At 38.4% G+C, this 16,578-nt stretch overlaps 1 protein-coding gene across 2 annotated transcripts in view; it reads left to right on the top strand.

Annotated features, from left to right (window-relative positions):
- The window catches only part of DHX9 (DExH-box helicase 9), a 54,483-nt gene extending 39,880 nt beyond the window's left edge, over positions 1 to 14,603 (top strand). For both annotated transcript variants that reach the window (XM_045982754.1, XM_045982755.1), the window contains 13 exons: positions 345 to 445; positions 1,968 to 2,181; positions 2,359 to 2,453; positions 2,752 to 2,825; positions 3,977 to 4,129; positions 6,702 to 6,862; positions 7,618 to 7,729; positions 8,281 to 8,442; positions 8,534 to 8,661; positions 10,104 to 10,333; positions 10,689 to 10,804; positions 11,512 to 11,712; positions 13,917 to 14,603. In XM_045982754.1, coding sequence (XP_045838710.1) covers positions 345 to 445; positions 1,968 to 2,181; positions 2,359 to 2,453; positions 2,752 to 2,825; positions 3,977 to 4,129; positions 6,702 to 6,862; positions 7,618 to 7,729; positions 8,281 to 8,442; positions 8,534 to 8,661; positions 10,104 to 10,333; positions 10,689 to 10,804; positions 11,512 to 11,712; positions 13,917 to 14,289 — 2,120 coding nt within the window. In that variant the 3' untranslated portion in view covers positions 14,290 to 14,603. The remainder of the gene's footprint in view (positions 1 to 344; positions 446 to 1,967; positions 2,182 to 2,358; positions 2,454 to 2,751; positions 2,826 to 3,976; positions 4,130 to 6,701; positions 6,863 to 7,617; positions 7,730 to 8,280; positions 8,443 to 8,533; positions 8,662 to 10,103; positions 10,334 to 10,688; positions 10,805 to 11,511; positions 11,713 to 13,916) is intronic.
- The last annotated feature ends 1,975 nt before the right edge of the window (positions 14,604 to 16,578 follow it).

Genomic DNA, 16,578 nt, shown 5'->3' with positions numbered 1-16,578 from the left:
TACTGTATTCACATTCTTTCTTTTCTCGTGGGAGGGTACAGCACAGTACATGTACCCTGTGGGCATTCCACAGGTGTTTGATTGAGTATTGTATATTGAGGGTGCCCTGTCTTGCTTGGTGGGAACATGTAGGAGAGATTCCTCACCTTCCTTCAAGGCCCAAGATTGGGACACTGAGTTTGGAAAAAAGAGGTTAATTATTATCACTGGAATTCCTTGCTAGTTAGGAAGAATCAGATAGGAGGTTATTAAGGTCATTTTGAGTTACGAATTAGAAAATGAGTTTTGAAGACGTCTTCATTCTGAATGTTGACAGTACTCACCTGACTGGATTGTCTTGGCAGAATATTTTTTGGAAGACTGTATTCAGATGACCCACTTTATTCCTCCACCAAAGGACAAGAAGAAGAAGGATAAGGAAGATGATGGTGGTGAGGATGATGATGTAAGTGAATCTTCATGGAAAGTTTTCATTAGGGACAAATTGTTATTGTGAACACAATGATTTTAGTAAAAACATATAACAAATTAACATTATAGAAAATTTTTTTAGGGGCCCCTGGGTGGCTCAGTGGGTTAAGCCTCTGCCTTCAGCTCAGGTCATGATCTCAGAGTCCTGGGATCAAGCCCCATATCGGGCTCTCTGCTCAGCAGGGAGTCTGCTTCCCCCTGCTTCTCTGCCTACTTGTGATCTCTCTCTCTGCCAAATAAAAACATAAAATCTTTTAAAAAATAAAAGAAACAAAATTTTTTTAAGTAACTGTGATGTCTGTTTTTAAAGTAGTTGATGTATTTTACTCCAAAGGGTTCTGTGTTCAGTGATAAGCTCTTTTCATACCACAATTAAGTCATTTCTGGGTAAAGGTTAAAAGAAAAAGGAGGAAAGAGTAAGATGTTCAAAGGACATATGTGGTTAGAAATAAGTCCCATTTTGCAAGGGTTTGTTTTCCATGGATCACAGTATCTGGCAAGCTGGTGGAAAGGCAAAATCTTGTGCTCCATCCCAGATCTACTAAATCAGAATGTACATTTGACCAAAATCTCCATGTGATCCATATGTACAATAAAGTTTTCAAAGCAGCAGCTACCCTCCTAGATTAGAGAGCCTTTGTGTGATGACTTTATCAGATGGAGGGTATTAAATCAGGGAGTTAGGAGGGATTTCCTAAGAAGAAAGAGAAAAAAAAAAGTGACACTTACTTTGAGATTTGGACCAATGATAATGTAAAAATGCATCTTACATCTGAAACTTTGAACAATAAATATTGTAAAACAGCAATGCAGGATTTGATAGGAAATAAGCTGGAATATTTTTATTCAGAAGATAAGAGGATATAAGTGAATAGCAACTAGAAAGTTTATCAGGCAGAAAAAAGACCAGTTGTAATAACAACTTTCTTCTTACTAAAGGCTTGGTTTAGCACTGATTCTAAGGCAGACTTTTTAGAAAATACAGACCACATTATTTTAGAAATAGATGATCAGATGAGCTGCCAGCGGGACACTCATTTAAGAGTTAAAGGACTTCATATTTGGTATAAGATGAGTCTGGGAATTACACAGGGAGGTGTTGTGTATAGGTAAAGTAATCATGGTAATTGATAGATGGGACCATAGGAGCAGTTCATTAATCAGTGAGGAGAATATTTTTGAGAGACCAATGGGGTAAAGTCTTAAAGAAATATACTTGGTGGAAGGAGCCATTAGAAGTTTCAGTCAAATTTAAGAATTTGTGCTTGAATTTTAGACATTGCCTGTGGGAAGTATTGGTCATGAGGAAAATTAAGTATCTCAATACGTAGTAGGGTCTACATTTTTAGAAATTACATTTCTTCTGTGATAGGACTAATCAATTAGAATTAATAAGGACATTAGGTGTTATTTGAATGTTAAGGACAAATTTAAGAGACAACTTGCGACCTGTAGTCATTAAGACAATTCAAAATACGTCTCCCCGTTTTCTGCAGGCAAATTGCAACCTCATTTGTGGTGATGAATATGGTCCAGAAACAAAGATGAGCATGGCTCAGTTGAATGAAAAAGAAACCCCTTTTGAACTCATTGAAGCTCTTCTTAAGTACATTGAGACCCTTAATGTTCCTGGAGCTGTGTTGGTTTTTCTGCCTGGCTGGAATTTGATTTACACTATGCAGAAGCATTTGGAGATGAATCCACATTTTGGTATGTGTCTTTAAATTCTCACATATTTGACTGTGAAAAATGAATATTTTTGCTTGTGCTTTGCCAGCATGTGAAAACAAAATGTAGTATTGTGCCAGTATTTGTTAAAATATACATAGTATAGAGCAGTTTTAAAATAGACTATTTTTAGACTTTAACCTTTCCTTATTGTTGCAGGGAGCCATCGGTATCAGATTCTACCTCTGCATTCTCAGATTCCTCGAGAGGAACAGCGCAAAGTATTTGATCCGGTACCAGCTGGAGTAACCAAGGTAAGTAGTAAACATTTACACTTATAGGGTTAGAAGTTACATAGATCTTAAATATTACAGCCTTCAGGGAACGACCCCTCCAAATTGCAGTCCAACTAAATTGAGGAGGGAAAGAAGGCATCTTCTCTCCCTGAGCTTAGTAAGTTTTTCATAAGTCAGGTGGTGGGTGATTTTTTTAAGGCTCCTGGAATTCTCTTGTCACTTGTTACATAAGCAAATCCTTCTTTTAAGTGTTCTTTTAAGTGCATAACAGGAAAATATTTTCTGAAGTATAATTTTTCTTGATATTTCTTCACAGGTTATTTTGTCCACAAATATTGCTGAGACTAGCATTACCATAAATGATGTTGTTTATGTCATTGACTCCTGCAAGTAAGTTTCCAAGGAACCTATTTGCCTAGAATAAATCTTAAGAATGTTCCATGTAGTATTTAGTATCAGGTAACAATCAAAATCACCTTTTTTTTTTTTAAGTCCTGTGTTCTCTAAATTACTGTGTACTGTATATACTGGGTTACAGGCTAATTAGTAATTCTTGATGTTGATTTATCACAAGTCATGGTAGAAAGTTGACAAGGCTTCACCCTTGTAACTTCTGAGTTTCCCACTACTCTTGTCTGCTAATATTTGCTCATTTCTCATTAGATGTTTCTATTGATCACAGCCATACAGTGACTCATACTGTTTAGTTTATAAAGATGACCAATATTTATCTTAAAACAAATACCTACCTATGGGACATTTACTTAAGAATTAAAAGAGTTTGTATTTGGTGTACAATGAGCCTGGGAAATACATGAGGATGCATTGTGTACAAATAAAGTCCACAATTACGTGGTAACTGATACCCAGGACAGGAAAGGAAAAGCTTTGTCATATCTGGCTAGCTTGTGCCCCATGTCTTCTCTACATAGTCCCTCCACTTCCCCGGCAATTGAGAAAGATCTGCCCGTGCCCGTTGCAGGGAGTGCTGACTAGCACGCAGCTCCCCTGCGCCAGCTCCAGTCATAGTGCCAGCTACCCGTGTGGAACGTTGAAGGACTGTGAGGTTGCTTAGGGATTTGGCAGGACCGTGAGGGTACTGCTTGGTGAGGTCATCAACTTTTAGATCATAGATAGCCTGGAAGTTATACTCTTTGGGATAGATTTGGGTTGAATAATTACTCTTATGTATGTGCCAAATCCTGTTTGAATGCTTTTCATTCATTAATTCACTTAATGTTTATAAATAAAAACTCTATGAGGTCAGTAAGAGTATTACAGCCATTTTCAGATGAGAAAAATGGGGCACAGCAGGGTTAGTAACCTGGCCAAGACTGTCCGGCTGGTAAGTGGCACAGATGTGCTGTTACTGCCTCTTAGAAGGTTGACAACTCAGAGGGTGCGGTCAGATTCTTCCTGGTGCTATTCACAGGCTTTATGTTGGCACAGCTACCTGGAAAGCATCCATCCATTAGCAGAAATGATAGTTATGTACTGGTGGTACATGTGAGTCTTAGAATTAGCCACTGTTTCCTATTTAGGCAGAAAGTGAAGCTCTTCACTGCTCACAACAATATGACCAACTATGCTACAGTATGGGCCTCCAAAACAAACCTTGAGCAGCGGAAAGGACGAGCTGGCCGCGTGCGGCCTGGATTCTGCTTTCACCTGTGTAGTCGAGCTCGTTTTGAGAGGTAAGACCCAATTCTTGAATAAAGACTGCAGATTTGTTTTTTCACCCCTTAGAATAATTCCCTGCTGCCTCCATCCTGCTATGAACTTAAACTCAGCACATCAGTGCCTCCAGTTACACATATTGGAGGATAGATAACTTGGCTTAAATAACAAGATTGTGGCAAGAGTGAGGGGCGCCTGGATGGCTTAGTTGGTTAAGCAGCTGCCGTCGTCAGGCTCAGGTCATGATCCTGGAGTCTCGGGATCAAGTCCCACATCAGGCTCCCTGCTCAGTAGGGAGTCTGCTTCTCCCACTGACCTCTCTCCTCTCATGCTCTCACCCTCACACTCTCTCACATTCTCTCTCTCTTTCTCTCTCAAGTAAATAAATAAAATCTTTTTTAAAAAAAGATTGTGGCAAGACTGAAGTTGTCGATGATGGCATGTTTGCTACTGATTTTCTGATTATTACTGATCTTTTAAAGGGAGACTATATGGACATTATTTTAGTTCTACTTAGGTCACTTTAGGATTACTGATATTTATGGAATGGTTAACTTCTTGAAAAATACTTTTATATTTACAGAAAATTCCATCTCCTCCGCCCCCCGTGTTAAGACATCACTGTCTCTCAGAGGATCCTCCTCCTATGCCTGATAAATAGAGGCCATTATTTGGATAAGGAAACTAAAACTTAAGACACTTAGCTGACTTTTCCAGGACTGAAATCCAAGTCTGTTAATACCTTGTCCAGTTCCATTTTAACTGTATGCCTGTTGGGGAATGTTTGTGTTTGGGACTTTTTTGGTTTAAAAAAAAAAATCATTATCTCTATGAGTTACAGATGTAAGATGCATAGTTAACGTGTTTCTGGATATCCACATGTGTGCGTTAACTTTGACCAATTGACCAAAAGATAGAGTTAGGGGTTTTATACATGTGTGTATTTATCACAGTGAAGTGTTGTGCGACAGATTTAATTTAGGTGGCCAGATCTATATAATGCACTGCAGAAAAACCAAGGGAACGTTGATTTGCTTTTGTACTGGTAAGTTAGGGCTCTCTGATAATTGTAAATGTCAATTTATTTGAGCATCAGAAGTTAGCTCAGGAGACTGGCTGCAACATTTGGGAGATACATACTTTTTAAAGATTAGATTGTCCCCCGAACTGAAGAAACAAGTACTGTACTCTAACATCTTAGAGTGAAAGCCATCTACTAATTAGTAATGGCATGAATAGACCTATAATGAAGGATTTTTATTCTTTTCTCTATAGGATGAGGAACAGATAATGCTGTCTGCATTTATGTAAACCTTATTTAAGCTGATCTAAGTCTTGCCAGCGGTGTTGGAATCATCTCTAAATGAGTCCCATGAATCTTCATCATGAATAGTGTATAGCCAATAAGTCTGAATTAGAAATTTAGAATATAGGCACCTAGGGGTGCCTGTGTAGCTCAGTTGGTTAAGCATCCGACTCTTGATCTCGGCTCAGGTCTCAGTCGTGAGGGTTGTGATTTTAAGCACCCCCGCCCCCAAAATGTAGAATCCTGGATTTTAATACTGTTTGTACGTATTCTATCACATAACTTAAATATTTACACTCTTTAGGTCTCTGTTTCCCTATTTTGTAAAATGAAATTAAGTTAACTTTCTGTGCTCCTTCAGTTGAAAATGAAAGATAGCATAATGCCAAACACAGGATTTGTTTGAGAACTAAATGAGTTAATATTGTAAAGTACTGAGAACAATACTTGGCACATGGTAAGCTCCCAGTCAATATTACCTATTATCACTGTTAATATTAATTTGTAATAGAAACTTTTATTATTAAAATTTTTAAGGGTTAGATGATCTGTAAAATCCTTTCTGGTAGCACTAGATTTTATGAACCAGGACAGGAAGGTGATTGTGGGAATGTTAGTATTGGCCCAAATCTCCACAGAAAGTCTTACTACCATTTATCGGGGTGGGAGGGTGGGAGAGGTGTTCGTTTTTGAGTATAGTTGACACCTGATGTTACATTAGTTTCAAGTGTACAAAATAGTGATTCAACAACTCTGTACCTTAATCTGTGCTTCCCACCAGTGTAGCTACTATCTGTTACCACACAGCGCTTTCACAGTACCATTGACTATATTCTCTGTGTAACTTTCATTCTTGTGACTTATTCATTCCATAATTAGAAGTCTATATCTCCCCCTCCCCTTCACCCATTTTTTGCCTGTCTCACCCTGTCCCCTCTGTTGTATCTAGCCACTGTTTTTAACCCATGTTTGTCAGCAGGCAAGACCCGAAGAAATTAATAGTTATGGGTAATAACAGTAAGGATTTGGGATAATTTATCATTTTCCTTCACCCTCAGACGAAAATAACATCAAGCTATAATTGTAAAATCATACACCACTGCTCATGCAATTAAGAGGGTCTTGTCTAAAGAGTCTTTATAGTAAATACAAAACATTCTTTGATAATTGTAAAAGGATGAGGGAAGGACAGCTCTATAAACCTGATTATCTCTGCAAAGATTTCATTAAACAGATGTGTATATATAAGAGTGGATGGTTATTTTATGCTTTATTTCACTTAGGCTCGAAACCCACATGACACCTGAGATGTTCCGAACACCATTACATGAAATTGCTTTGAGCATAAAACTTCTGCGTCTGGGAGGGATTGGACAGTTCCTGGCCAAGGCGATTGAACCTCCACCTTTAGATGCTGTGATAGAAGCAGAGCACACTCTTAGAGGTACCTACAAATACAGACCTACCTAACAACGTGTTAATTGTGCCATTTGTCTTGTCCTGGCAACTAGCATGTAACTGGTGAGTCAGGATACAAGCAGCAGGCTGTGGTAAGTCTTCCAGTGTTGCCTTACATACTTGATGTGGTTGGTTTTATAAAATGAGGTAAGAAAGGGCTAGGATGGGTCTTCTTTTGGTAAAAAAATGTCATTTATTAACCAATATTTAATGATCAGAACATGAGTTAATCATGATACAGTATTTTATCTTTATCTGTAAAAACATCTGTGTTTTCTGATCATGTCGTAGAAGTGGTGTGGTATCATGGGAAAAACTAAGAGCATTGTCCGGGGGAATCTGATCTTTGAATTTTGACTTTAGTACTCATCTGCTGTGTGAACTTTGGACTTTTACTGTCCAGATTTCATTTCTCTCTAAAAATTATCAGTAGATGATACCAGACTTATTAGGGGATATGTACTTATGCTGTTACTTTAGTTTTTGTATGTATAGAGTTTGCATGGACTATTCAGTTTATAATCTACAGGGCCTAATTCTAGTGCTTGCTTCCTATCAGATGCTCCAGAATTTGGTTTTGTTGTGTTTTTGAGTGAGGAGAATTGTTGGCTGTGGGCTTGGTGCTGGCAGTTGGTTTCACAGATAATGAAAGCTCCACCTGTAAAGAAGTGTTTCACCTTTGCCTCAGTTAAAAGGGGTGTTTGTTACTATTTCTGCTCACAAAGAAATATCTCCCCACAGAACTTGATGCATTAGATGCCAATGATGAGTTGACTCCTCTGGGACGAATCCTGGCTAAACTCCCCATTGAGCCTCGTTTTGGCAAAATGATGATAATGGGATGTATTTTCTAGTAAGTGCTTTGTGTTATTGCTGATACTTAGATGGTAGAACAATTTGAGAATCTTATTCCCTTCCCCATAAAAACAGGATGGGCTCAGAAGAAAAAATTAAATTCTTACATATAGAAGTGGCGTACTTCAGATACTAAGGAAAGAATGAAATGGGAAGAATGTATGGTTCCAGTAAATGGACAGCTGGGTCTAACTTGTGGGGAAAGCACAAGTTTCTCAACAGAATTGGAGTTCATCTCAGGAGCATAAGTGGTTGTCTTCGAAAGAAAAATAGCGCTAGGAAAACGGGTCTATTTCATCAGGAAATTTTGAAGATTAGAGATTGGTCATAATTTATGCTAAATATACATCCGTTAATATCAAATCTCCTTATTTATTTTTTCCCTTTCCGCCTCTGAAGAGTGCAGCTGTAAAAGTTCTTTGTTAAGCCAGTCTCAGTACTAATAAAGTGGTATCATAGCCAGTGAAGACTCTGGCCCACAGTGACAGTATTGCTCATGAACTGCAGGAACAAGAGTGTGAAAAGACTGAATTTTCTTGTCTGTTTCAGTGTGGGAGATGCTGTCTGTACCATCTCTGCTGCCACCTGCTTTCCAGAGCCTTTCATTAGTGAAGGAAAGCGACTGGGTTATATTCATCGAAATTTTGCCGGCAACAGATTTTCTGATCATGTGGCCCTTTTATCAGTCTTCCAAGCTTGGGATGATGCTAGGTATGGGTTTGAAAGAAGAAAGTTGTAAGATGTGAGAACTGTCTCGCGTTTTTAATGTATTAGAGAATGACTCTTTATTAATCTATTTTAGAATGGGTGGAGAAGAAGCAGAGATACGCTTTTGTGAGCACAAAAGACTCAATATGGCTACACTGAGAATGACCTGGGAAGCCAAAGTTCAGCTCAAAGAGATTCTGATTAATTCTGGGTTTCCAGAAGGTAGGACTCTCACATTGTAAAGATCTATCTGAAGTGACATTTACGCAGCACATGCACTTGGCGGTGCAGGATATTTTAGCTTCAGTCTTCAGACCCTGTGCTTTCTCTGTGATAATCAGAGTCTCACATTTATTCATTCTTTTAAAAAAAGATTAAAAAGGAAGCAAAAGGTTGTGATGCTCAAATTGTAACCGACTACACGGATGATTAATAGATGTTTTAAGAATTGTGCCACCTTAAAAAAAAAAAAAAAGAATTGTGCCACCTTGAGACGTTTTTTTTGGGTTTTTTTCTTTTGTTTTTTTTTTTTTTTTAGTCCCTTACCTTATGAAGAACAGGTGTAGCTTTTAGCAGTTGTAGAATAAGCAGTTTGTTGAATAACCTCAAATAGTGGTTTGTGAAGTGATTGATCATTCTGCCCACATGTTCATGTTTAGACATGAAATTTATCATGTTAAATTTTAAGTGCCTTTAAGTAAGGTTTTAGTGTGCCAGGAAGTAAGATGGCTTGGATAATGTGATGAAGAGACAGTGATCTAGCTGTTTATTTCTTATATTAGTTGAGCTATTGAACTTTTGTTCTCCAACTAGATTAAAATTCCTAAAATTGGGAATTTCAGCACATAACCAGAAAGAGCTGTGTAGTTGAGAGACATAGTTGGGCAAGATGGCAAATTTTAAAAGGATATGATCTAAACTTATAGACAAAATGTTTTCCTCTGTTGTAAACCAAGTTTGTCGTTTTTTATCAAAATCAAGGAAAAAGGAAGGGCATATGTTGTATGATAGAATCCTCACAATAATCCTGAGATAAAGGTATTGTTACCTTGTTTCATAGAAGAGAAAACTAACACAGAAGTTTAAATTACTATACCAGGTTTATTCAGTTAGGAGGTGGTAAGATTAGAACTCAGGTTTGTCCAGCACAGAATATGTCCATGCTCTTAGTGGTCACGGTCATACTTCCCAAATCATGATGAGAAATACTCCTAAAGCATAGTCTGGGTGAAAATATTAGCCCTCATCCAGTGGGCTCCCCTTGGGTTGTCACTCCATCTTCTCTAGAAAGAACAGCTGTTTAGGAACAGCAGATGGAATACTTTGTTCACCTATTGGTCTAACTCACTTGGCGAGTAGATGATTAACGGGGGGTTGGGGGAGGTATCTGGGGTGCCTTTTTGTCTTTTAAGTAATCACTCCAGGCTTGTGTTGTGGTTGAGTCTAAAAGACAATGCAGGTATTTTAGTCTTCTTGTGGTGGAGACTCCGCAGAACTCCTTGAAATTAATGTGGGTGCAAGAGTTCTGAGAAGACAGGAAATTAGGCAGGTTATCCGAAATAAGAGGTGAGAAAGAGTCAGTTGTCCTAATTCTCTTAACTAGTTTAAATGCAATATGAAGATTAGCCAGATAATCTGATGTTTTTATGCCATTCCTCTTACAGATTGCTTGTTGACGCAAGTGTTTACTAACACTGGACCAGATAATAATTTGGATGTTGTTATCTCTCTCCTGGCTTTTGGTGTGTACCCTAATGTGTGCTATCATAAGGAAAAAAGAAAGATTCTCACCACTGAAGGGCGTAATGCCCTTATCCACAAGTCGTCTGTTAATTGTCCTTTTAGCAGCCAAGACATGAAGTACCCATCTCCCTTCTTTGTATTTGGTGAAAAGGTAAGAAGAAGAAGAAGAAAAAAAAATCAGTTTAGAAAAATTCATGTTGAGGGACCTGCATGGGCTCAGTACGTTAAATATCTGACTTTGGATTTTGGCTCAAGTCATGATCTCAAGGCCCCTTTTCAGGCTCTGTGCTGAGCATGGAGCCAGCTTGCGATTCTTTCCCTTTCCCTCTGCCCCTTACCCCCCACCAAAAAGGAAAAACTTATGTTGAAAATCTACGTTGTCATTACTTAATGTGCAGTGGGAACATGAGTTTTAATTTTTGAAACATAGTTCATTATCATTATATGGCCATTGATTGGCAGCTGGAATGTCATCTGTTTCTTCTTGCCTGTTTTTTCGTCTACAGATTCGAACCCGAGCCATCTCTGCTAAAGGCATGACCTTAGTCACTCCCCTGCAGTTGCTTCTCTTTGCCTCTAAGAAAGTCCAGTCTGATGGGCAGATTGTGCTCGTAGATGACTGGTATGGATTTTCAGATGTGAACTCCAAACTGCATTCTTAGAATTGAGGTCTAATAGGGTTCATCTGTTAATCTAACTTAATTTGTGAGATAAACATGACAAAATTTCATGACATAAATGAGATGCTTTATAACATTGTCTTTTCTTGGAGAATGGTGTATCTTGGTAGTATAGTTCATACTCAGTAGTAAGTCGTACCAGTGGAAACAAATGCATTAGGGATTGAAGCCATATCTGCCCCCATGCATACTACCCTAGGGCATTGGAATTTAACTGGAACTTGGGTCCTCCTTTATATACTCTGTATATTGGTTAGAGACTACTGGTAAGCCTGTAGTAACCACCTGACAAAAATGTAATAGATCTTAGTGACCCATCAGTAGGCTCAGTTGTATTCCTGAAAACTCCAGCAAAGTGAGTCTCTTCTTTGATTCTTTTATTGGAAGCTGAGTGATCTGATCTGTATTGCTAACAGTATTTTGCTTGGTAGACTTCCTGGTTTACAGTACATGCCAGTAAGCCAGCTTTGTGTTTTAAGAAGTTAGTGTAAGACTCTTACCATTCTTCATACCTGTGATTCCCTAAGTCTGGGGAGTTGAAGGTATTAGTACTTAGAAGTTAAATTTATTCCATCACTTACCGTGTGTGAAATTGAGACAGTAGTCTTTTGCTGTATGTACCTTTCTTTATCATTTTTCTCTGTTTTAGGATCAGACTGCAAATCTCTCATGAGGCTGCTGCCTGCATCACCGCTCTCCGGGCGGCCATGGAGGCTCTGGTTGTTGAAGTAACCAAACAGCCTAATATCATCAGCCAGTTGGACCCTGTAAATGAACATATGCTAAATATGATCCGCCAGATCTCTAGGCCCTCAGCTGCTGGTATCAACCTCATGATTGGCAGTACACGGTGAGTACACAGTCACTTCTCCTTGAACCAAGCAGAGGACGGTGACCTTTACTGGCCTAAAATTCCCATAGTCAGCTGATAGAGGCCTTGTTTATTTAAGTTAGAATTCTAGACAAACACTGTATATGGAATTTAATTCTGGTTAAAGCACAGAGAAAAGAGGATATTCCTAACTTTTATCTCTGTTAATAGTATATGAGCGCATGTTGGAGATTGAAAGGGACCTTAAAAGTACAAAGTCCAGGGTGGGTCACATGACAGGAAAGTGACAGAGCCTAGACTATTCTCTTCCCACAGTTCTGTTTTGCCATCTTTCCTGAAAAAATGTTGATGGGTTAAATTGTTGCTTCTTCAAATGAAAAGCCTCAAGGTTTATCTTAGTAGGGAAATGTAAGAATATGACTGTCTTAAAGATGAATAAAATTTCTCTTAATTCTCAGAATGTTTTATTTGGTTCACTTTTTTCCACATTTTTAGTCTTTCTTTGCTCACAGTTCTTTATTTGGAAATATTTGATACTTGCAGAGAAGACAGAAGAGTAGAACAGTGAACACTCATATAGTCCTATAACTTAAACTCATAATTGTGAGCGTTATGTGACACTTGGTTTCGGTCATGTGTGTGCACACACATACCTCCTTTTTCTTAATCATTTATGACTAAGTTGCAGAGGTTATGACATTTTACATTGGTGTATTTCATGCATCTTTTAAGCACATAGCTATAATACCATGATCACAGCCCCAAAATTCAAGCGTTTAACACTAATGTACATATTAAAATTTTTCTAATTACCCAAAAATATTCTTTAATTTCCCTTTTAAGGATCACTTACTGCTTTCAGTTATAAACTTAATGATTTTAATATATAGAACTAGAATTCATGAAACATTCTGGGTCCTATTTTGCTATAAACGATTTACTTTTTAAATTTTATTAATCATACACATAGTATTCATTGTGTGCCAGGCACTGTGCTAAGTGCTTTTCTGATATTAACTCATTTTAATATTTCTTTCTTTTTTTCTTTCATTTTAATATTTGATCTTTCTATGATGTAGGTAGCTTTTTGTCTGCTCTAATCTGAATAAGGAAACTAGCACAGAAATTAAGACCCAAGGCCATATGGCTAGTGAATGGTGGGACTGGATTCAAACTAGGGCAGTAATGGCTCCTGAAACAGTGCTGTTATTTATTCTGCTCTAACTTGGTTCTCCAGTGGGTTAAGTATATAGGAAAATTATTGAGGACTTTTCAAAAAGAAAGAAATAATAAGTGTCATAGGCAGATACAAAGATGGTGCTCGTACGTTATTTAGAAGAGAGATTACTTTTGGCAGAAGGGATGGCGATTAAGAAGGCCTCACATGTAATCTGCTCTGTGAAGGACCAAAGTCCAGAACCTAGAAAGGGTGGGATAAATACAGGAAAGCGTTCGGATGTGTGAATATAATGGTGGCTTGCATTTACACTAGGGAGAATTGAAATGGGGAGGAGTAGATTAGGCAAGTTTGCAGGACCATTATTAGGAAGAATTGGTGATGGATTGAAATGGGGGGAACAGGGCAGTGAAGGAGTGAAGACAGATCCCAGCTGTATTTCTGACTTGGACAGCTGCTGAGTTCACAGTGCTAGTCTCTATAAGAAAAGCTTCGTAGGAAGAATAAGCGGTTTGGGGTATGCTGAGTTGGAGTTGTTAAGTGAGACATCTTGATTCAAGCATTTTTTCATTACTCCTCATTTTCTTTGTTTGCCACATGAAACATTTATGTGTAAACAAACCACCACAGGCATTGTTCAAAAAATGTATTTCAGAGTTAATGTAGGAAAATACTTGGTGATAAAGATTAAATAACACCGCCAACTCCAAGAGCCTCTTCCTTACATGCTACTCCTTTTGTAGAATGCTGCGTAGCTGAGGCTCAGTGAAAGCAAACCCTCCATATTAAGTTGTAAGGACATACTGCCAAAGTGGAAGATTTTTGAGAATGAACCAGAAAGAACTTTAGAAAAACAGACGGTTACAGTCGATGCATTGTGTAGCTACTATGGAGTAACAGATTTATTTCATTTTAGTGTATATTTGTGCACCTAGCTTCATTTTATTTATGTACTAAATTTTCAAATATGATTGTTTATATTTGATGACCAGTTGAGCTGTATTAAGGATCCTTTGCTAAAGAGGTGATTTTGTACTTTTCCTAGGTATGGAGATGGTCCACGTCCTCCCAAGATGGCTCGCTACGACAATGGAGGTGGATATAGACGGGGAGGTTCTAGTTACGGGGGTGGAGGCTATGGCACAGGAGGCTACGGAGGGGCTGGAGGCTATGTTGGTAGCGGAGGCTACGGCGGCGGCGGCGGCTATGCTGGTGGCTCCAACTCCTACCGCGGAGGCTATGGCGGAGGCTTCAGAGGAGGTGTTGGCGGTGGCTTTAGAGGTGGCTCCGGAGGAGACTTCAGAGGGTCTGGTGGAGGAGGCTACAGAGGAACGGGGGGATTCCAGCGAGGAGGTGTTAGAGGGGGCTATGGCAGTGGTTATTTTGGACAAGGAAGGGGGGGAGGTGGTGGCTATTAAAACTTGTTATGTCAGTGCCTACGCATAGACAGTTTAAAAAAAAAAAAAAATGCATGCTACCTGTTTTCCCAAGTTGTTTATTTGATGCCAGTAAGTAAACCCATTTTCCACCCATTTTGTGGCTCATTATAGTTTAAGGAAACCAGGCATATAGATACATTAGTGCTTTTGTTCATATTATGTAAAATACACTGATTCTAAAACTACCACAGTTTGTATTTTTTCTTTAAGGAGTAAAGATATGCCTTTAAAATTAACTTGATATTTTCTTGGCTTTAGTTTAATACAATAGAAAATAAAAGTATTATACCAAATACTGGCCATGTAGTTCATTGTTGACGTTACACGTCCTGTTGTTGACATTACACTGTTACTTGTAGTATTTAGGATAAATAGCCTCGAAATAGAGTTGTTCTTCCATAAATACTGGCCAGTGCACAATTTCACATGGGCCTCTACCACTTAATAAAACTTGATTTAGGGCTAAACATTTTGACTTTTTCCCAGCTTTGTCTTTGAAAAATCTAAGACCAACATAAGAATTCTCTTTTTTAAGTTAGTTTGCAGTGTGAAAATTAATTTTAATTAGAACTAAAAATTAACCCACAAAATTCTTGAATTAAGGTTATGTTTAGTCAAAGAATGAAGGTAAGTGAAGTGTCACTAATGCATCAAGTTTATTTTAGTAGAGAGGTTTATACATGTATAACGTTTTATAGTTCAATAAATTTTCGTGTTTCTCATTTGAGATATAGCACAGTGCAGTAGAGATCACAAAGGCATTGGATTAAATAGACGTGACTCCTATCTTAAAGCTGCTCTAGGACACATGAATTATCTCGGGCAAGTTATATTGTGCATTAGAGTCCTTTTCAAAATCTTATTTTATATGTCCTTTAGATAATGTTGATCAGCTGATTATTCCTGCCTGCTTACAGAGTCTCAGGTCTATATCTCCACCTGGGATTTCCTTTTGGCACATCAGATCGTATTAACAACTGCGTACTGGACATACATTGCTGCTTAGCTATCCCACAGAAATAAAGAACTCAGCACTTTCCAGACTGAAGAAAACCACCTAATTCAACCTTTGCCATATCTTACGTTGAACTGTGTGTGGTTTTTGGGGGGGGTTTTTTGTTTTGCTTTTTAATCATGGAAGTTTCAGCTACTTAATTGCCAAAGCCTTGGTAAATTACCACATGTGTTAGTTCTATTCCCAAAACACCTTCCATTTGTGCTTTTGTAAACCAACTACCTGCTCTATTCCAGCTCTCATTAACTTGGATGTACAGTGATGCAGCAACCTCTTAACTGGTCTTCCTGCTGGAAGTCCTCCTGTCCACAGTCCATTCTCCATACGACAGCCAGAGTAAACGTTCCCATTCAGATCTAGTACCACTGCCACCCCCACTCCCAGTCTAAACCAGCGATTCCGGCTCCAGCCTCAATCGTCCTTGTCAGCCCTCCTTACCAGCCATAGCAGCCTTGTCACTGCACCGTGCTTTCTGTCGCCTTTCATGCATGTTGTGGAAACTTCTACCACAGAAAGTAAAAATTCATTAATGCTTCGCTTAACTGGTGCTCATTTCTCCAATGACTTCAATTAGAAATGAGAAATCGAGATGACCAAAATGGTGGAGAGAGATGTCAAATTACATTCTCTAAAGCTTGTAGAACAACTTAGGCATAGTTCTGATAATCTTCGAGTCTTTGGCTAAAAACCTAAGAGAGTGCCTATGCAGATTTCTGTAATTCTTCTCTTTGTGACTATCTCCTTTCTGTATTGTGCCCCATAAATCGTAGCTGTCCTCCCTCAACCAACCTCTGTCTCTTCAGCTCCGTAAGACTGCTTGTGCTCTGTTCGTTCTTTATTCCTATGCCATGATCTATCAAAATACCTTCACAGAAAGCCTGGGTGATTTTAGGGCTCATCTCATTCGTTTCCCTTAATTTGATGATCACAGTCCTGCATTGATTCCTGAAAGCAGCTGATTCAGATACATACGCACAAACATATACATATGAAGATCTGTATATAATACTGTGTGTGGAGATAGTTTTTAAGAAATCATTTTTAAAAAATCATTTGGTTTTCTAGTTGTTTACATGGGGGTGGGAAGGAAAATAAATATCAGACTGTTATCACTGTAAGTAGAAGTCAATTTAAGTCACTTTTAATTGTCAGTCCATTATAACATCGTATCCAGAAATCATTCCTTCTAGAGAATGATCAGACTTATGAGGCAGAATACCACATGGAGTATTTTGTGGCATATTAATACCTGA

Source organism: Meles meles, chromosome 17 (genome assembly GCF_922984935.1).
Source record: "Meles meles chromosome 17, mMelMel3.1 paternal haplotype, whole genome shotgun sequence".
Taxonomy (NCBI): Eukaryota; Metazoa; Chordata; class Mammalia; order Carnivora; family Mustelidae; genus Meles; species Meles meles.
The sequence above is the reverse complement of the archived record's forward strand: the minus strand, read 5'-3'. Positions and strand labels throughout refer to the sequence as shown.